The 20,120-nt window shown below is 50.2% G+C and overlaps 1 protein-coding gene across 1 annotated transcript in view; it reads right to left on the reverse strand.

Annotated features, from left to right (window-relative positions):
• Positions 1 to 201: 201 nt before the first annotated feature.
• Positions 202 to 20,120, reverse strand: part of SLC4A3 (solute carrier family 4 member 3) — a 29,770-nt gene continuing 9,851 nt past the window's right edge. The window contains exons 7-23 of the mRNA XM_065751157.1: positions 15,551 to 15,702; positions 14,700 to 14,880; positions 13,868 to 14,003; positions 13,495 to 13,669; positions 12,966 to 13,062; positions 11,092 to 11,276; positions 8,583 to 8,796; positions 8,033 to 8,254; positions 7,499 to 7,647; positions 6,785 to 6,979; positions 6,132 to 6,338; positions 5,355 to 5,444; positions 3,640 to 3,806; positions 2,980 to 3,233; positions 2,576 to 2,745; positions 2,245 to 2,418; positions 202 to 1,547 (exon numbers count right to left, since the gene is read on the reverse strand). Of these exons, the coding sequence (XP_065607229.1) occupies positions 1,470 to 1,547; positions 2,245 to 2,418; positions 2,576 to 2,745; positions 2,980 to 3,233; positions 3,640 to 3,806; positions 5,355 to 5,444; positions 6,132 to 6,338; positions 6,785 to 6,979; positions 7,499 to 7,647; positions 8,033 to 8,254; positions 8,583 to 8,796; positions 11,092 to 11,276; positions 12,966 to 13,062; positions 13,495 to 13,669; positions 13,868 to 14,003; positions 14,700 to 14,880; positions 15,551 to 15,702 (2,846 nt within the window). The 3' untranslated portion in view covers positions 202 to 1,469. The remainder of the gene's footprint in view (positions 1,548 to 2,244; positions 2,419 to 2,575; positions 2,746 to 2,979; positions 3,234 to 3,639; positions 3,807 to 5,354; positions 5,445 to 6,131; positions 6,339 to 6,784; positions 6,980 to 7,498; positions 7,648 to 8,032; positions 8,255 to 8,582; positions 8,797 to 11,091; positions 11,277 to 12,965; positions 13,063 to 13,494; positions 13,670 to 13,867; positions 14,004 to 14,699; positions 14,881 to 15,550; positions 15,703 to 20,120) is intronic.

Below are 20,120 nucleotides of genomic sequence, written 5' to 3' on the forward strand. Positions count from 1 at the left end.
CCTCCTGCTGAGGGGCTTCGCTCTCTGCGGGTGTTTGTGTGGCCTCCTGGGGAGGTGTGGGACCGACCTTCTCCCATAGGAGCCAGGCTGATAAACGGGAACCAGAGCAGTGACTCGTCCCAGATCTGATGGCTGATCAGTGTTGGAGCACGCATCCCAGCCTCCTTCACAAGGCTACTCTGGCTCCTACCTTCAGGGCACTATATCAGAGCCACCCACGTGCCAGAACTGTGGCTGCCTGCTCTGAATGGAGGCTGCTGGTCCAGATCTTAGGACACATCCCTACCAGGCCCCAAAGGAGGCCACAAATAAGTGCTGGGCACGCTGAATGCTGCTTCTTCCAGCTGGAATGGATATGAAGCGTCACTCCAGCATGGGAGCAGAAATGGGGCCAAGGGGTTCTGTGACTTCAACGTAGGGCTGCAGGGAGCCAGAACCAGTGACCACCGCACAGGGAAAGAGAGGGGATCCACAGGACTATGTCCTATGCTCCAGCACTATATTTCTTGTATAGCTCTTAAATGTGGCTTGTGCTCAGGGATGGGGAGATGGGGATCAGAACCCTTGTAACCTTTGTGGAGGTGCAGAATGGCAAAGGGCTTGTTTTATGCAACAGGGCACACAACCAAGGCTTCAAGGTACCTGTTCATCCCCTCCCAGTGCTGCTTTTCTTTTGGGAAGAGTGCTGGAAAAATTATGATGAGGAAACAGCCTCCTGAGTGCTGGGCAAGAGTGGAAACCAGTCCTGTGAGAGGGTGGGCTCCAGCTGAAAGCCTGGAGGACAGGACGTGCAGAGCACCCCTCATCTGCAAGGTGTCAGGACGCAGCACTGCCCATCCCAGCAGTGCAGGGGAAGCTGGTCTCTCCTTGCCCCAGTGCTGGAGCATGCACTAAGGGCTCGGTTGGCACTGCCTCCCAGGGAGCCCCAGACTTAGATGCAGGGGTCATCAGTCTGGCTGCAAGAACAGAGGGAGCAGGAGCAAGGCATCTGTTAGCTGAGCATGGAGCCTGGTGTCCTCGCCCAGCCCACTGTCTGTACACAGGCAGCATGGGGCCTGTCCCTGTGACTGCCCAATGGTGCATTGTGCTGCAACACCCAAGCTTCATGGAAATGGAGTGGGACATAGTGGTACCAGCTGGCGTGGCTCCCCTTCACCACCCGGAGACTGAACACAAGCTGCCTCCAGCAAGGACAGGGCAGGCCCCTAACCCACAGGTGCTCTGGACCCACACAGCTCTGGGATGTGAAAGGCACCTCTCAGCCTACCAGGTCCGAGAGGAGAGTGACAAGCAGCCTCTGCTGAGTGAGTGGGGCAGCAGGAGCAGAGGCTGCCTCCTGCAGAGCTATGGAACAGCCATTCATTGGTCCAGGCAAGATTGCTTGACTCACGGCAAGTCTCCTGCTAGTCCTTGAGGGGATGAGCAGGTGTGAGCAGCCTGCCCCAAGTGCAGGGAGGGCAGGCCCCAGTTCACACAGGCATATGCAGCTCGTTGTACTCATCACGGCCATCCTCATCAAAGTTTGGTTCTGCATCCTCTGAGTCCAACTGAGGAAAGACAGAGAGCAGGCTTTGAAGGTCACAGCAGCCCCACATGCCAACGGTGTCCAGTGAGCTATGCAATGTGGCTGCACCAGCTCCAGGAAAAGCAAAGCTCTTGTTCCCTCCCTCCCAACAGGCCCCTTTTTTTCTGCTCCTCATGCCCACCCATGCTTCTCCAACCCAATACATTCTTATTTTGACAGCCCACGAGCACTGGGGAGCTTGTTCAGCACAGCAGCTCCTCCCCTGCCAGCAGCACCCAGGCACACTGCACTTCTGGCTGCAGCTCCAGACTGCTCTCCAAGAGGAGCTCAGGAGGCAACACCCAAGGAGCTGCCAGCACCCTGGCACTGTGATTAAGTGCTCCTCTGCCAAGTAGCTGGTGCACTGCTAGGCTGCCCTTGCTGCTGCTTCCTTGATGAAATAGCCACAAGTGGGGAGAAGAATGTAAAAGAAAACCTTTACTCCAGGTCTCTGTGTGGCAGGATTCTCTGTCTCCTTGCCCTAGGCTGCCCACCCATCCCACATTCTATTTTCAGGGCTACAAACCCAGAGGAAGCCACCAGCCATCTAAGACCACCAGGTACAGCAGAGAAAGGCAAAGCTTTGGTGGCCACAGACCTCCAAGCTTTTTGGTCTGCCTAGTCTCCTCAATCTCACAACAGTGTTGTGAGCTAGACTGTAAGGACAGCTGTCTGCTTACGGCTTTGAGCTCCCTGTCGTGGAAGAAGCGGGGCAGCACGAAGCGTCGCAATGGCACTGTCATGATCAGAACAAAGGGGAAGGCTAGAGATGCCACCGTAGATTTCACCACCCAGAGCAGCACAATGCAGGCCAGTTGAATGCAGGTGAAGAGATTCATCCTCCACGTCTTTACCTAGGAAGGTAAATCCTGTCTAAGAACACTTCCTCCCACATGGATCACCAAGGGTTCACCAAGGTAAGCATCACCAAGAAGGCAAGAAGGCATCACCAAGAAGACTCCCTTGCTTGCCTTTTCCTCTTCTGCTCTCCTGCAACTTGCCTTCACTCACCTTAACAACATAAATGTGGTCAGGGTGGTGCTTGGATGGCATGAAGATCAGGAGCAGTCGCTCGTAGAGCTGGATGCCCGTGAGAGACGTAACCCCCATGTAGAGGAAGATGCCAAAGAGCACAGCCAGTGGGATCTGCCGCAGCATGTTCCCCATCACAATGGACAGGCCTGCAGAGACACAGCTCAGATCATCCCATGCCAACCTCACCGTCCCTATCCCCCTCCCACCTCCTGGGGAGCAAGGGTTCAAGATGGGTCTGGCTGGAGGTGTTGTGGAGAAGGATCAATGTCGGTGCTGTGAGGGCAGGGGGGGCACTCCCTGCAAGTGGGGTAGGGACACAAGCAGGATGAGATCTGAGTGGGCAGCCCTGACCCTCCTCCTTCACACAAGCAGAGACTCACCGACAAGGGCAGCAATAAGCACTCCTGTCACACGCTGCTCCTTCACCTCCTCGATCTTGGGCTTCTCTCCTGGAGCAATGGCCTTGCTCATGACCGTCAGGGCATTGACGTGAGTGACGGAGCGCACTGTCGCTGCTGTAAGCCAGGGCAGCCCAAAGAGTGCACAGAGCCCACCCATAGTGCCAATAAGCAGCAGGTCCAGGTGGAAGCCAGAGCCTTTCAGCAGCTTCCTCTCCTTCTTGCTCACAATCAGCCTGAGGAAAAACAGCTTGAGTTAGCCAGGTGCAACTGCAGCACAGAAAGTGTCAGTGCCCAGGACAGCACTGTAGCTGGGGACAATGTTTACTCCCTGAACATACATGGGGAACAACAAGGATGGCCAGGCACAGGAATGGCAGAAACCAACCAAAACGGCAATGGCAGAAGCCAACCTCAGGCTAGAGGTTTTCTCCTATGTGTTGCTGAGGCAGATTTCCACCACACTGAATCCTGGGGGTGACTGAGAGATGATGGGAGAACCCAAGAAGGAACATGCAGGACCCTGCCCCAGCTACCTCACTGGGGTATGGATGCATTTCCACGGCAATGACACCAGTGCCCATCCCAGCCTTGCCTGCCCCAAGGTTAGCGATGGTGGATGTTGGCAGGGGAAGTACTCACGTAGTGATCTGTGTCTCCATGAAGATAAGAATGAAGACCAGGAGGGCAGGGATGGCAGAGGCAAACATCATCCACAATGGAAAGGTCCCACTGCTGCCCATGGGGTGAATGAACCAGCCACGCTTGTGAGGAGATGTGACCGACAGGCCAGATGGGACATTCAGCTTCTGATGGTGTAGCCACAAAACCAAGCAGTCATTCATCAGTACATACATGCCCACTAGCCTCAGTCCTCCTGGCCACCCTGGTCTGAACACCTTTGGTGATGGGACACCACTGACCTGAACTTTCTCATGGATTATCGACTTCAGTGTAAAAAAAAAATCCCACGTCCCCTGTTTCTAACAGAGGCTTGTCTCATTTCCTCTTTTAGCTTCTGGAATTCACTTGGGTTTTGTCCAAGAGACCAGTATCTATCTTCTCTCAGGAACCTCACCCGCATGTCAGGGCTTGCAGATCATGTTTAAAATGCTTCTTGACCTCTGCTTCAATAAACCAAGCATCTTGGACTGGTAAATCTTCTCTGAGGTGGTTTTCCAAACACTGAGCCTTTTCTGAGACATTTTTTCAGTATTATTTTTGCAGTGTGGGCCCTGGAACTAGCCACATTCTCTGGAAATGACCTCACCCTTAGCATGTTCAGAGGGCATATCGTGTTTGTGCTCCCATCACAGACCACACAGTCTCCCATCTATCCATGGTCCCGACCCTGCCTTCACCAGCACTTAAACTCTTGACTCTGCACTGCTCTATAGCAGCTCTTGCTATCTGTGTGAACACTGCAGCAAGAGTTTATGATTTGCATTTATGTTAATCAGCATAAGTATGAATAATATTTCTGGAATGCTTGTACTTGAGCTAAGCTGTGTAACTAAGTACTGTTTTCTCAGGAAGCTTTGTACATATGCTGAGTTAATACTGAAATGATAATGCTTTTGATATGAATTGTAGAAGCATAGACGGTTATGAAAAGGATGTAACAATGTGTATGATTTTACTAACGTCTGACAAAACCAGATTTTACATTGAGATTTAAATGACTAAGAATACACTTGGAATCCATTAAGCCTTGGGCTGCCTTGATAAAAAGCTAGCATGCTGAACAGGAACTGCTTTTCACTCTCTCCCTAATGTTAGTTGAAAGAAATACCAACAACAAAAAGGTTTAACAGTGTATCTATCAAAAAAGGGGAATCTGTGAGATAACATTTAAGTATGTGCACAAGCTGGGCAAGAGATCACTGTGTTTGAGATAAAATGATCAAAATATTTAGTAGCCTACAGACAAGGGGAACATATACATGTAAGTACTAAAAACATGACTGAGTATACCACTGAAACTATTCTATGGCATTCTTTTCAGTATGAATAAACTATGTTATGTTGATCAAATACAAGGTTTTAGAGTTACAAACAGGGAATTAACTGCACTGGTTCTCTCTGGTCCCCTAAAACATCCTCTACTAACAGCAGGAACATCAGAGGGGTACAGGGGCACTCCAGCCCCTCTAGCTCTGGTTTCCATCTCAGATAGACCCTTGGAGCCTCCCTTCAGTGTGGGAGTAAGGCTGAGGGGAGCATCTCTGTTTGCTTTGCACTGTTATGACTAACAAGGCAGGAAATGTAAATCCCCAGTTGCACAAGAGCAGGCCATGGTATGGCACGGATCACTGCCTGTGCTGGAGGAGGGGCTCCGAGGCAGCGCTGGCACCTACCTGGGTGTATGTGTCTGTGATGGTGTAATCCACCAGCACCATGACTAGAATGGAGATGGGGATCCCAAAGTCTCCGATGATCCGCCGAGCCTGTGGAACAAACATCCTTGCTGGCAAAGGGCACGTGCTGGCTCCCCACACCCACTCCCCTACGGGAAGCCAAGGGCCAGAGGGGGCAAGCACCACTGCAAACCTGAGCATTGCCAATGAGCAGGACAAGGAGTGCAGTGCTGGCCCATGGGGCTGAGCATCCCACTGCCCCATAAGGCACAGTCCTCCAGCCATTCCTACAGAATCAATTGTTCCAATTGGCCTACTTTGTCGGTGCTCCAGGTATTACACAGATGCCTCGCATGCTCAGAAATGTCAAAAGGGAACAAGCTGTAAGCTGTACTTTTATTCTAGTTTAACAGACTCGTATCCAGCCAAAGGAGCATCCCCAAGGCCCAGAGGACTTTTCAGAAAAGCTCACTGGAGCAGGACAGTGCAGATATCACGATCAACAGCCAGCTGCCACCCACAGCCATCCTGTCTGCATGGCACTTAAGTGACTGCTTGTGTTTCTTTGCATGATGGTACCAGCAACACATGAAGCAAAGCAGCACTCCAGGGTGCAGTTGTGATCATACAGGGCCAGATAAGGCACAAAGGGGACACAGTGCTGCAGTCAAGTTAATTCAGACTTTCAACAAGTAAGAAACAAAGGGATGCAGCAAGAAGCGTTATTTGTTTGGCATGTCCTTCTGTCCTCAACATCTGGCCTCACAAACTTCTCACCTTTCCTCCTAAGAAGCGGCTGTTCTTGAATTTGCGCATAAAGAAGGCAATGAAGAAAGTGCCTAACATGAGGATGAGGGAGAGGAGAGCAGTGTTGGGCTGCATCCTGATTCCCAGTGACATGGCATCTGCAGAGAGCATGCTGGAATTCAGGCCACTCTGCACATCTGGTGGGTAAAACTTCAGCAGAGGATGTTCTGCAAACACCTGTGCAGGTGAGAGGAGTACAAGGCACTGTCATTGCAGGGAGGGGCAGAGGGTACTGTCACTACTGGGGATGAGGGGATGTGGAGGAGATCCTGCTCTGCAGACAGGGGAGGGTAGTTAGATGGTGGGTGCAGACAATCTCAACATCTGTCACCCCGCCTCACAACCTATCCAGCTAGAGAGGGCTGGGGAGATAAGTGTCCTCTCTTTAACGCTTCCTGCAGGAAGAGAGGGGGAGGCAGATTTCAGGGATCACCCTGCCAGCCTCTGGCAGTACAGGGGCCAGCTGGGTTGGGCTGTGGGAGGCCAGCAGAGAGATGCTCTGCACAACACCTAGGGAAGCTGAGGCTGTGATGGCCCTGTTCTGCTGCCTCTTGTATGCTGAAGGAGCAGGTTCCTGGGGGCACCAAGAGACGTGACCGGCCACCTCCCTAGGGAAGGTTCACCTTGTACAGTTTGTAGAAGGTCTCGTAGATGAAGATGAGGGAGATGAGAAAAGCAAAGATCTCCTGGGTGAAGGGTGAGATGTAGCGCACCAAGAAGCTTCCCTCAGCTGCCACAATAATGAAGATGAAAACGATGAGCCACAAACCAATCCACACTCTGCCTGTCAGGTACTCAATGCCTTGTGTCTGGCAGAACTGAAATGGAAAGGGTAACAAGTTACTCATGGCTCCTCAGGCTTTCTCCCTTGTCTTCTCCCCATTAAGACCACAGACCCTCCTGGAAAAAGCCATCCTTCTCTCCACAGGCATCCACCACAGAGACAGCAAATTCAGGGCTGGAGTCATAGGTAAAGTATTCCAGAGCAGTATTTTAGGATACAGCTACACGTACTCATTACGTCAGGAAGGATGACATGCACAGCTGGGGGACAAAGCCTTCCTTGCATTCAGCAGGTAAGGAGTGCTGTTACCACTGTCACACTTCAACAGGGTCAGCCCATGAGACATGGCAATAGAAGACAGAAGTCCTGGCAGTTTGACCTGCAACAGGTCAGCACAAACAGAACCAGCCCTGGCTGAGCTGAGGACAGCCAGGCAGGACCCACAGCATCCAGATAACACAGTCCCTGTGGAGACCTGGGAAATGCTGACTGCCCTCTCCAGTGCATTGGCAGAGCAAGTGGGAGCCACAAATGGATGCTGCTGCACAAGTACCTTGTAAAAAGCTTCTTCGAATACCAGCAGAGGCCCTGAGAAGCCAATGACCAGGAGCGGCTGGGCTCCAAGCAGGGAGAAGAGGATCCCTAAAACCGAGGTGGAGATTATCAGCTCGGAGACCCCCATGAGACCCTCAGTTTTCTCTCCTGGGAAAGAGAATAACATGTGAGTGTTACAGCCCAGACACAGGCACTATCACTGCAGTCTGTAGACTCAGCTCCACATGGAGGAGGCAGGTCTCTCCCACCAGTCAGACGTCCCCTGCACTGGGCAGGGAGTGCAGATGGAGCCCAGCGAGCTCTGGGGAGACAGCTCCCAGTGTCTGTCCCCATCCCCCAGTTCTGCCTGGAAAGGAGCAGCAGGCTGAGGCTGGAGAAGCCAAGCAGCAGGGAGAGGACAAGGCAGTGACCACGGTGCAGCACCTCTGCTCTCCCTGAGTAAGCGACACCAAAGCCCACCCCAGCACGGCATCCCACAGACACAGCCAGTGTTCCAGCGTGCAAAGAGCAGACCAGAAAGCAGGCCCATTACCTAGGAGTCCCCCGAAGGTGATGGCAGGAGAGAGAGCAGCAAAGTAGATGAAGAGAACGGCTGCGAGACACTGGCTGTGCAAGGCGTCTCTGATGTCACTGAGGTATTTGGGGTACCTGCGCTTTATGTCCCGAACCAGACCTCCAAAAAATATTCCAGTCCGCTTCAAAGGGTCGTCCTCAGCTTCCTCCTCTTCTTCCTCAGCCTTCACTTCACACAGCTCTGGAGGTGCATGGAGGGCAGGGCTTGAGCGAGGGAATTCAGGGTCACCCTTGAGCTGCCCTTCTCCATACCCCATGGAGATCTTCCTCTTGCCATGCTAATCTGCTGGCCTCCCCTAACCACACATCCCACAGCCTCCAGGTATCCCCAGCTGCTTACAGACTCTGGCCTGCCTCCATTATACCCCTACCTGCTGCCCCCCACCACCACTGCCCACTGCTGAAGCCAGGCCATGCTCAGCCCTCTGCCAGGCTCTGCAAGGGAGGGCCCACTGGGGCGCACAGGGCACTAGGCACAAACTCTTTTGCCCAAATGTGAGTGGAGAGACCTTTGGCTTCCTGGACATCCCCTTCCTTCATTGATTTCTGCTCCCTCTCCTTCCTCTTCCTCAGCATTAACTTCTGGAAGGTGGCAATGGATTTGAGCAAGTCTTTCCCCTCCACCTCAGATGGAGGAATGACAATGCTGCAGTCCAAGAACTCATTGATTGCGTTGAGGAGATCTTGACGGTCATCAGCCATGTATGCAGCCTCATGGAAAAGCTGGGAGGAGCAGAGAAAAAGGAGGAGGAAGGAGGTTCAGTCCAAGCCTGCACTTATTCATTTACATCCTAGAATCACCTAGTGCTCTGACTCTTTACTAAGAGCCCACTCCCTTCACTCCTTGTATCACTACTGCCACTCTGTGACACACTCTCCTGAATCTTACCTTCCTGTCTTTCTACCCAGTACCTCACCTAATACCACACCTCTCCTCCCCTCCTGGACTATCCTTCCCTCCTTGCTACTCTCCCCTGGCCGCACTGCTCTAGCCCAAAACTGTGCTCTTGCAGTATCTCTGCTAGCTATGTGTCCCACCAGACTACACGGTTCCCCTGGTGGAACCTCTCCTACAAACAAAATCAGGTTCATGCTTCCCAGCTATCCTGCAGAAAATATGGTTGTATGGAAACTGCTGAGTGATGGTCTCAACTATTGATGGAGCACCTGGAGAAAGGACTCAGTCAGCCCTGGAAGCACAGGTGAAGGTAATCCTTCACCTCTTCGACCTCATTTAAGGGCTGACTGCTACTGAGGAAGGATCTCTTGCTGAAGTGGACTCTCTACTCTGACCTTCCTTTGTGGAGTTTTTCTGTGAGCTTTTTCGAGAGACAGGTGAGCATCCTTCTTTTTGTAGTACTTTCTCATTGTGCTGGTCCTGCTGCTGTTATAATAGCAGAGGAAGGGAAAAACAGGTATGTACAGCAGGAGAGAAACTGTACAGGTGAAATAAGGTAGAAAGGTTTGGAGATGCTCCTGACAGCAAGTGCAAGATGACAAAGAAGGGCTCCAAGGGGACCATGAAGGGACAGCCCTACTGCAAATAGTAGAGGAGGTGGCTGGCAAACAGGTGGAAGTGTTGCCTTACTTCTTGAAAAGGCTAGAAGATGATGAACAAGTGAACAGCCTGTGAGGCAGGTAGGGGTGGCTAAGGTCTCTGCAGTACACAGACTCCCTGGAGCCACAGCTTCAAGCTGTAAATGATACCATTCTCTTCTTCTGGCGCCAGGCACGGTGTAACCTTGCTATGGACACCCTCAGCTGCTGCAGCTGACTTCTCTGATCCAGAAAGAGCAGAGAGGCTCAGATGAGCAAGATCAGCCCACAAATGAAGCACCAGAACTGGAATATGGCAGCTCGTCTCTTTTAACTCAAAACAGCCTCAGCTGAGCCCTGTGCAACTCCTGGGAAGGGATTGTTCAGCCCTTGTTGCCTGAAACTCACCTGCTCTGAGGGCACTTTCTAGCTCTTCTCAGGACAAGTAGGCTTGTTACTCAGTTTTGTGGCACCAGCTAAGAAGACCCTGTGAACTTTTGATTCTCCTGTCTTGGATGCACTCAGCAGATGTACAGATTCTCTTCTTTGCCTTTAATTCCTTACCAGGATAATGAATTTCACTTTCCTGCCATCCAGCCAGATGGAAAACTTCTAGCATTTTATGTGCCTGGCAGAAAAACTTTTCTACTCCTAATCTCTTCTCCTTGATGTCCTTCTACAAGGATGCTACAGCCATAGGAGTTAGGTAGAAAGCTTTGGCAAAACTCTTGATGAACAGACCCCAGGCATTGCTAGATCGTCCTGTCAGTGTGGCCTGAGCCAAGCATCGTGGTCACAGGTATCACTGGGCCTCCTCACATCACTGTTTATGAAATGTGAACTGAACACAACTCTTCCAATCCTGGGTGGTACTTTACTCCTGCTTTTATGTACAAGCCCTTCTCCTTACCTCCAACTGTCCCAGCCAAATGTCTATCCTACTCTTCCCTCTGCAATGAAGCACCCTACCTTGGTCTAGCTAAACTGCTCTTAAAAATTCTACCTGCTTGTATGGGAACTGCTGAATCATGGCCTGAACCACTGATTGGTCACCTGAGGTGAGCACTGAGTCAGCCATGGGGGCACAGGTGGAAGTGATATACCTGTGTGATTGGAAGGGGTGGAGCCTTGCTCCACCTCTCCCAACCCCCATTTAAGGGCTGACCACCACCAGGAAAGGATCTCTCCTTGGAGATCCCTCCTACGTGGAGTCCCCTGCGAGCCTTGACATCTTGAAGGTGAGCCATCTTCTCTTTTGTATTATTTGTATCCCATCTATATAGAACTACCCAAAATATACTATCATCTATACTATTTTGTTGTGAAGTACCATCCTTGGGAGTTATTTACCCCACGCTGCTCAAGCTTGTCTTTCCCACCTAGCTCTTTGCAGAGCATCACTTCAGCACTCCTGTCCCAGGACTGATTTCTAAGGAACTATCCCACTACATGTGCCAGCGTTACTGCTGGTCAGCTCCTCACCTTGTCAGACATGAGGGTGGAGATTGACCGACCAATTTCATGGTAGTCCATGTTGGCCTGGCTTGGTCCCAGCAGCACGAAGATGAATCTAACAGGAATTGGGACCTCCAAGACAGATTCCAGGAAGACAGCCTCATTTAGTCGAACAAAGGCCATAGTTGGCTGCTCCAGGAACTGTACACAACCTACCAGGAGGCAAAGTTTTAAACAGAATTAATCACGAGGTGAGCTGCAGTGGGCTGCCTTAGTGGAAACAGCAATTCAGGAGGTTCTCATAGCCTTGCAGTATGCTGCTCTATAGACTATTGACAAAGCATCAAGCTTTGTGCTGAGAACTGCTCAAAGTCTCTGATCATTCCCCAGCTTACATTTGCAATCTCTTACACATGAGCTCTACTTACATTATAAGGAGCTGATTTTAAATCAGAAGGTTGTTTACTACTAAGCCAATGCCTTATGGAAGGAAGTCTCCTATATGTTGGCAGTTACTTTCATCAAAGAAACTTCTAATCTCATCAAAGAATGAAATCAGGTTTACTTGACATGACCTATTTCCCATAAACCTCACTGCTTAACAATAATTACATTCTTATCTGTTAGCTCTTTATTAATTGAATCCCATATTAGCTCTGCCACTATTTTGGCTGGGAAGGATGTCAGGTTAAACAACCTATAGGTGCTGGATTGCTGTATGTCCTTTCTTGAGCATTGACACTACTAGCTTTCTTCTGGTTTTCTTGTATGTTCCCTGCATTCTTAGACCTTTTCAGATGAAAATAAGCCAGTTCTTAGGTACAAGTTAATTACACAACTTTATGATGTCCGCATCTCATGAATGTTTGGCAGTCTTCACAGCTTCTAACAGATTGGGAAACACTCCCGCATCCTCTAGCATACCAGCTGCTTCCTTCCCATGCTGAACACAAATGTTTATTGAGAACTTCTATTTCTCTCACATTTCTACTGATCTTTCTGCCATCTGTGTCCAGCAATGAGCTATATTTTGTGTTAGACTGGCAAAACTGGGCAATCTGAATGGCTATGAGGATCCCAAGATATAGAAATGGCCAGTGTTTAGTCAGATGAGTACCGAGAGTGCATTTATGAAACTAATCTGGCTTCATCGTGGTTAAGTTTGGTTGAGCTGCCAAGATTCTTTGCCCAAGTTTTCTATCTGCTAGACAAGCAATGACATTTAGTTTGCTTGTAGCACAGCTGTGTTTGCTCAGAAGCCAATGCCAGCAAAGTGCTGAAGAAAACTGCTCTTGTGGTCAGAAGGTACTAAACCCACTGATGCTCAGCCTGACTGCCTGCAGCTCTTGTTTGTAAAGAGGAATATTTTCTGGTACTGATATAGCTGATCTCAGAGGCCCTGCCAGCTGCTGGGCTCTAATTCTCAAAACTCAAGGCTCTTCAGCATGTGCAACCAACTAAAACTAGCCAGGGGAAGGGCCCAGCTGCTGGCAAGGTGTGTTTCCAGCCTAGGAAGAGGCCAACCATGGCCTTAGAGTAGTGCCAGCAATCAGTGCCATAGGCATTTACCTACTTCTGGACTTCAAAATGGGATGTTTTGGTGACTGTGGCTGAATGTTCACCTCTAAGCTAGGTGCTAGCTCCTGACTGTTCCCCACATTCATTACTTCTGAATGTCAGGAAAAAAGCACCCCTTTCTAGCCACTCTTCATGTTTACTACAAACATAACATGTACTGTACACTCTCCTGTGGTGACAAGGCTCCTTCCCAACTTAAACCCTAAGAATATGTACTAGATGTCCAAATATCTCTTAGATGAGAGAGCACCCACAGCTGGGCCCAGGCCAGGATCTAAACCGGTCTCTTTTGGCGTTGGGGTAGTCTACATGCTGCCTCTTACCCACAAGGACCACTGTGGCCTCTGCATCTTCAGGAATCTTCTCCATCAACTTCAGGTATTTACGGTGCCCCTCAGAGTTATGGACATGCACGTTTTTCTGTCAGGGAAGAATAAAAGTGAATAAGAAGCATGTCCCTGTGCCTTTGTTTCCATATACAGCCTTGTTCTTCACTGGCACATCAGCACCTGGGCTTGCCTTGGACTGTGCCAGATGCCTGGCTCCCTGCTTCACAGCAAGGCAGCCTTGCAGTGAAAGGTCAACCTGCAAATGCCAGGGCCATTGCTGCCATCACATGTTCCAGCAGACACTTGCATAAAGTATGAGGCTAAAATTAGATCCCAAAACTGTAATGGAGTGACCTGATTTCTAGTGCTCCAGGTGATCTAGGCAAGCTCATCCTTGGCAAGGATGAGCCCTCCTGTGAAGGGGCCTGGATGTGGGCATCAAGCATTGCTGTGTGCTGCCACAGGCCAAAGCGAGACCCTGGGGAGGGGAAAAAGGAGAGGTAATCCCCTGCATCACTCTCACCTCTTTGCACTCAGTCTCGTGGCCCTTAGGGTCAGCCATCTCAATTCGCTCCTCTCCCATGAGGGGCACACATGTGTCTGTGGTGTGGTTGTGGTGGTGGTTCCCCACGACAGAGTTCATGCTGGAGCTGGAGTGGTTCCTTGGAAAGAAGCCCTCCTTCTCATCGTTTGGGTGGCTAGGGGAGGGAGAGGTAGCCTTGTTATCCTGCTCTAGACCCTCTCCTTGCCCTCTCTCACCATTAGAAACCTTTGCCCCACCACAGCAGCAATCTAGCCATCAAAGGTATAGCCAAGTCTTTAACAATTTCTCTTGTTGCCTGGGGCTTGCAGAGAAGTTCTGAGCCTCCCACAGCCCTTACCTATGTCCCACTCACCTGTGCTTCAGCAGCAGGGCACGCATCACATTGGCTCGGTCCTCTGCTCTAATCTGGTCAGAGATGATCATGGTCTCTACCATGAGGTGAGCGATGCCAGGCAGTGTGGTCTGCTCCAGGTCAAGAAGAACGGCACCTGCCAGCAGGAAGGGAAGAGCCCTGCTCCTAGTGTGCAGCACTCCCTGCTGCACACGTGCTCTGGGAACACAGATAGTCCTGCAACAGCTCCTCAAGTGCCAGGCCCTCCTCCCAGTGGAGGTACCTCTCAGCCCTTCTTAACTTAAACACTCTCAGCTGAGAAATGCCACAAGTTCAAGTATCCCATGCCCTCTGTGTAAACTGTAGTCCCAGAGAAACCACAAGATGCTGTGTAGGCAGGCTGAGAGCTAAAGAAACACTTGCTATCCCAACACCTGTGGGATGTGAGCACTCCAGGCTCTCACCCTGAGGGGGGTCTCACACTGCGCTCCAGTGAGAAGCCTGTTCCTTCAGTGAGAGGACACTGAAGACACTCTATCCCAGGTGCACTTGTAGCTCCAGTACCTTCCCCTCATGGGTTCAAGACCTGCTGGCACAGCTGGGTGTTGCAGTGCCATGTGCCTGAGGGCAGCAAAACAGAGCAAGGAGCCACCACAGACATCCTTGGGTTGTTCCAATATCCTGGAAAACTATGGACCGGTCTGTCTCCCCACATCCAACAAGGAGCCTGAATAGCGACACTGTTGGCATGTCTTCAGTGAGCAGCCAAATAGCAACAGGAGCTGACCAGCAAAATCTGTCCCAGGGCAATATACAAATCCTAGCCAGCAGCACAAAGCAAATTCTGACTCACCATGGGCAATTGTCTTTCTGAGCTCCAGCAGGCTGCGGAAGGACAGTGAAGCCACATGGGGTTTCCCCCACCTGGCTGTGTCCTCCTCCACATCCTCCTCAAACTTGATCCAGCGGGCTGTTTCCCTCCAGTGCATCTCCTGGTTCTTATCCACCACCAGTTCATTCAGCTCTACAAACACCTGTGTGAATCACAGTGAGGGTGTGAGATTTCCCCTGATGGGTACAGTTCTAGAAGCAATCTGTGCAAAGCCTCGGGTCTATTCTCGATGTGCTGCTTGTTCTAAAGCAACGCTTGAGCAAACCTGCCTCAGCTAAGAAGAGGTTTGGTGAACAGAAACAGCTAGCTCTGGCAGTAAGGCAGGAGCCTTCAGCACATGGAGAAGCAAAAAGCTACAAGTGAGACAATTCAGGTTGAGGAGACAGAGTGAAGCAAAGCCAGGCACTTCTCTACCAAACTAACAACTTTGTCCTCTGCCTGCTTCTCAGCTAGAATAAGTAGTTTCCCCCCAAGTTTTCTACACTAACATTCTGTCATGGTTTGGCCTTCATGTCTTCTTACCAGAAGATGCTGATATTACTGTGCTGCCAACCTCCCAAACAGCACTACAATTTCTGTGACTTTTTATGTCTTCCCTAAAGTTGAAGCACTGATTTCAGAGAAACCTTAGCTCTTACTGGAAAAGAGCATTTTCAGCTTTCACTGACAATGGATAAGAGCTTGAACTGTCCCTCCCAAGGCCATGTAAAGTATTAATTATATTGAAACTACCTTTATCACATAATAAAATGTCTGTTTCTCAACCTGACTTATGGCTTCTGAACAAATGCAGGAGGACCACATGCAGATACCTCATGGGGTTTTCTATCCAACTTCTTCTTCTTCTTCTTTTTCTTAACTGATGGGGTTGATGCTAATTTTTTGCTTGCCCTTGTGATCTGGCTTCTGGATGGTTTCTTCATCAGATGCCTCCTCACACCAGGGTTGTCTTCAAAGCGGTGGCCTGAACACATGGGAAGGGAGAAAAGACCACCAGTGTGTCTAGTGGAAATGGACTGTCTGGCATGGAAACAGATCCAAACGCACCCTTCTCTCTAGATCATACTGGCAAAGCCCTGGCACTTGGAGCATCATCCTCTGGGCCTTTGGAGATCCTTCCTGTCTCACCTGCCTACTTCCAGCTGTTCTTGATGTCTCAGAGTTAATTCCTTTAAAGATGAAGGTTTCCTCCAGGGCTCTGCAAATGCTGGAGACTCACTGCAAAAGCTTTTAGCTTTTACTCACAGTACCTGAATAAGTAGTGCACAAACCCTCCCCATACTGTCACAACAAAAAGCAATCTGAAGCCCTATCAGTATGGCCCAGAAGTGCATCTTTCTCAGCACATACAGACCATGGGGACAGGGAAAACCTCAGAGCCCTATTCCAGGATGAGTGAGCTGTCCCAGGTAGATCACGGAGTCAGTGGTCTTACTCAGCTTTGGTCCACGCAGGCTCACTGACCTTCTCACAAGGCAAAGCCAAAGTCTTCTGGGGTGAAACTCAAGTCCTTATCTACCTTTCTGCAGTTGGCTTCAAGACCCGCAGTTCTCTGGGCATGAAAGGTAGTGAAAAGCACTGGGCTAGAAGGCCTTGAGTTCTCCTTGATGCTTGCTGCAGGAAAATATCTGTGCATCTCTGGTAAGGAAAGTGACAACCCAACATCAGGCCAGGCATACCGTGGCTTTGCTTCTTGGAAATCGGGGTTGCTAAATTAAATATAACATGAATCAATACTGAGCCTCAGGGAATTTTCACCCACTGGCTGCCATGCTGATACAAGTCCTGCTGTCAGCTGGACTCCTCCCTGCTCTACTTACTGCACTGCAATATCAATAGGAGCCAATAACTGCCCACTGATACAAACATTTCAGGCTTCCTCAGACTTTTGCATGGATTTCTCATTTCTTGCACTCCACACAGCTGCTCCCCCCAAATGAACATCCAGCTCAAGCAAGCACCTGAAACCTGGGGTCCTTACTCAGTACAGGATCTCAGACCAAGACCCAAGGGTAATGTGCCCAGAGAACAGGTCTTCTCTCCTTGCTCGAACTGAGCTCCTCAGCAAAGCATGAGATGGCGATAGTGTCTCAGGATAGTTCATACAGCATGATTCCTATGGTGGCTCCAAGACAATGAATTGGTACATCACTCTCCCACAGAGCATCTCCTACAGTCTTTTCCAAAAGATGCTCTTGCCTCTGTTGGCTTTCATAAGTCATTTTTCCTCCAGCTTAAGTCTGAAGATGACAAATGTTATTCTGCACTGCTTAAGGTCTTCCTCCTCCTCTGTCCTAACCAGTCCAACTTAGCAGTAAAATGTCTTCAAATCACACATTAACTCCTGCTTTCCTCCATGTATTACCCTTTATCCACAAGCAGAAAGTCCAGATAAAGGCATCAAAATAGCTGTATCGGTACTAGAAAGCAATTTGTTAGCCCAGCATCACTGGGATAGCAGACGCTTCCTATTTGCCCCAAAGTAAAGCTATAGCATTACTTCTAGGGAGAAGAGAATGAAACCCTATCTCTTGGAATATTTAAAGTCAGACTAAACAAAATGCTAGGCAACATAAAAAATCAGAGCCCTATGCTGGCTCCTGGAAAAAACTATTGCCCAGCAATTGCTTTCCCAACTCCAGCTGGAGTGGACACCACATGTGTGAGTAAATACAAGCATAGACTTGGGGTATGTATTATAACCATGCACCTCAGTGTGTGCAGACATGCAGCAGAGCATGGATAATTGGGAAGGTGTAGGCAAAGACTATACCCACGCAGACACACACAAGCACACACACGAGTACTTGAGGGTGAGATTGGGTCATGCCTGTTGTTTTTACAGTATATCTGTGAAGAGGAGGGAAGACACAAGAATAGCTGTGGAAATGCAGGCTCACTGTGCTCATCATTGCTGCCACCCAGCTGTCCCTGCACAGTCCATATTCCAGTCATTAAAAGGAATGCAAAGAGACACGCTCAGGACCAACAAGGACTCTGTTCTGCAGAAAAGCTATTACATTCCTCCTGGATCCGAGCTGACCCTGCAACACGCAGCAAGCAGCTGAGTAAGTGGCCCTGGCAGGACGTGAGCTGGCTCTGCACAGACCTGATGCTGTTGTCTCTGCCATCTCTGCTGCATCTCTGTGGGATTAATTCACAGTGTAGATTTATTGTGCAGAAATAATTAAGAGTTGACTGTACAGTACATCCTATTTCAAGCACCTGCAGTATTAACTGTAGCAATCAATGAATCTGTTAACTGCTAGCAAGCCAAATGTCCCCGCTGTATAAGTGATTTATATCACACTTTTTAGAAGCAACCTGCCCCTTCCACCTTCCAAAGAGCAACCAACCTTCCCTAGATGAGCCTGCAGCTATTGTTCACACTTCTAATGGACAAGTTGCTTAACCTGGGACAACTGATGGGGCCAATTTGTTCCAGGATTGAGGTTCCAACTTTGCTCCTACTAAATTGTCTAAGAATTTACAGTAACAAGTATCAGACCCAGCCAGAAGCAAATCCCCACTTGCTAGTCCCTGGTACAAGCACATAGGCAGACATTCCTTCCCTGGAGGCTGCAAGGCTCATGGACTAGTTGAGACAGAAATAGTGATGCTGGGACTGGGAGGAATCAGCAGTTAAAAGTTTTACCTAAGATCATATCAGAAGGCTGCGGTAGAGCCAGAAACTGAACAAAGCCCCCCAAGCCCACGTTGCACTCTGGCTCCCCACACCTGCCTGCAGAGCCTGGGACAGCTCTGTGGTTATGCCACCTGCCTTTGTGCCCTTGCACAGTGCCTTGAAACATGTAGAACATGATCCAGATTTGGGCAGCTGCTGTAGAACTATGACTACAAGCGGTGTCACTCCCAAGGTGACATGCACAGCCACCTTCAGCTGTGAGTGACCAACCTTCCTGCTGAGAAAAGACTGTCTGTATGAGGTGGCAGCAAGGTGCTGCTTTCTGTGCAGCCTCTGGGATGGCTCAGCCAGCTGCTTCTTCATAATGAGTGTACAGGTAAGGAAACATGCAGAGAACAGAAAGACATTCTTTGCTCTTGGGATTCCTACTTCCTCCTTCTGTGCATTTCCCACTCTTCCTTCCTGCCTCTTTCCCCTTTCCAGGCCCTCTGGTCAGCTTGACATTAGCTACTTTCACAAACAACACTTAAGCCTGCAGACAACTGGGACTAGTTTATTTTCTCCTCCGGACATCAGTCTACAGCGCAGAGCTGAGAACCTGATACCCAGCATTGCTGTCAGATCCGCAGCCCTGCTCCGATTCCAGCAAACAGAGAGCAACAGCACACTGTCACCTTGTGCCACAGATGGAAGGAGACATCACTCTATTCTTATATGTGCCTGGGAGCAGAAGCCACAATGCAGGTTACATCCCAAAGAGCACAGACGACAAGGGCAGCTGCCTGCAGGGCTGTGCAAACAAGAAACACACAGGGAAGCACCTCAATTCTACAAAATGAATCTGTACAAAGACCTCGTACTGACACAGACACCAGACAGCTCCTCCAACACCCCCAGGCACAGGGCTGCATGCAGTGGGGCAGGCAGTATCTTCTCTAAACCTGACCGACCTGACACGGGGAGAGCAGCAGACAGCAAACACAGGGTCGAGGTTATGCACTGCAGCTTAGGGCTGTGCTCCAAAGCTGCACCCAGGGGTCACTGCTCTGGTACTTACAGGTGGGCTCCCCGCCTGGGTAACCCAGGTGATTTCTGATGGCCTCCCATAAATCATAGTCTTCAAAATTGAAGGCAAATTCATCAAAGTCTTCATAGCTGAGTGAGTTGCAAACACGGGCACTTACTGCTACTTCAGGGCTGCCGCCCCCTTCCAATCCCCTCGCCGCCTCCTCGCCTTCCTGCAGGGTGCTCATGTTGTCCTTGCGAAGGTCAGGGGTCAGATGCCAAGAGCCACTCACCTTCTGAGGAGGGGCTGGGGTCACCAGGCTGAAGTGTAGACAGTGAGCTACCCCAGGGTGGCTTCAGTGCAGCCCTGGGGCTGGACCCAGTGCCTCGCTCCCTTGGGCACAGAGCATGGAGCTGCTGGGGCCCGGTGAGGTCCTGGAAAGGATGGGTGCACCCACGAATGTTCCTGGGGGGAAATATTCCTCCGGCTCCTTGGAGCAGAATCTTCACTGTGCCGCAGGCTCTTTGCTGGATGCCCAGGGACACGCAGGCTCCGCGTGCTGAGCTGCTTCTCTCCCTCACTCCCCTCTGGTGTCTCCCTCCCTCTCCAGCATGCAAAGCAACCTATTGAATTCTCCATGTCCTCAGGCCCAGAGTGTGCATTTCCATGACGTCTCTCCCCTGTCTGTCCTCACGCGCATGCAGGGGCAGTCCCCTCAGATGCGTTTTGG

Source organism: Cyrtonyx montezumae, unplaced genomic scaffold (genome assembly GCF_038088225.1).
Source record: "Cyrtonyx montezumae isolate F1298 unplaced genomic scaffold, pur_monq_1.0 scaffold_7, whole genome shotgun sequence".
In the NCBI taxonomy this organism is placed as follows: domain Eukaryota; kingdom Metazoa; phylum Chordata; class Aves; order Galliformes; family Odontophoridae; genus Cyrtonyx; species Cyrtonyx montezumae.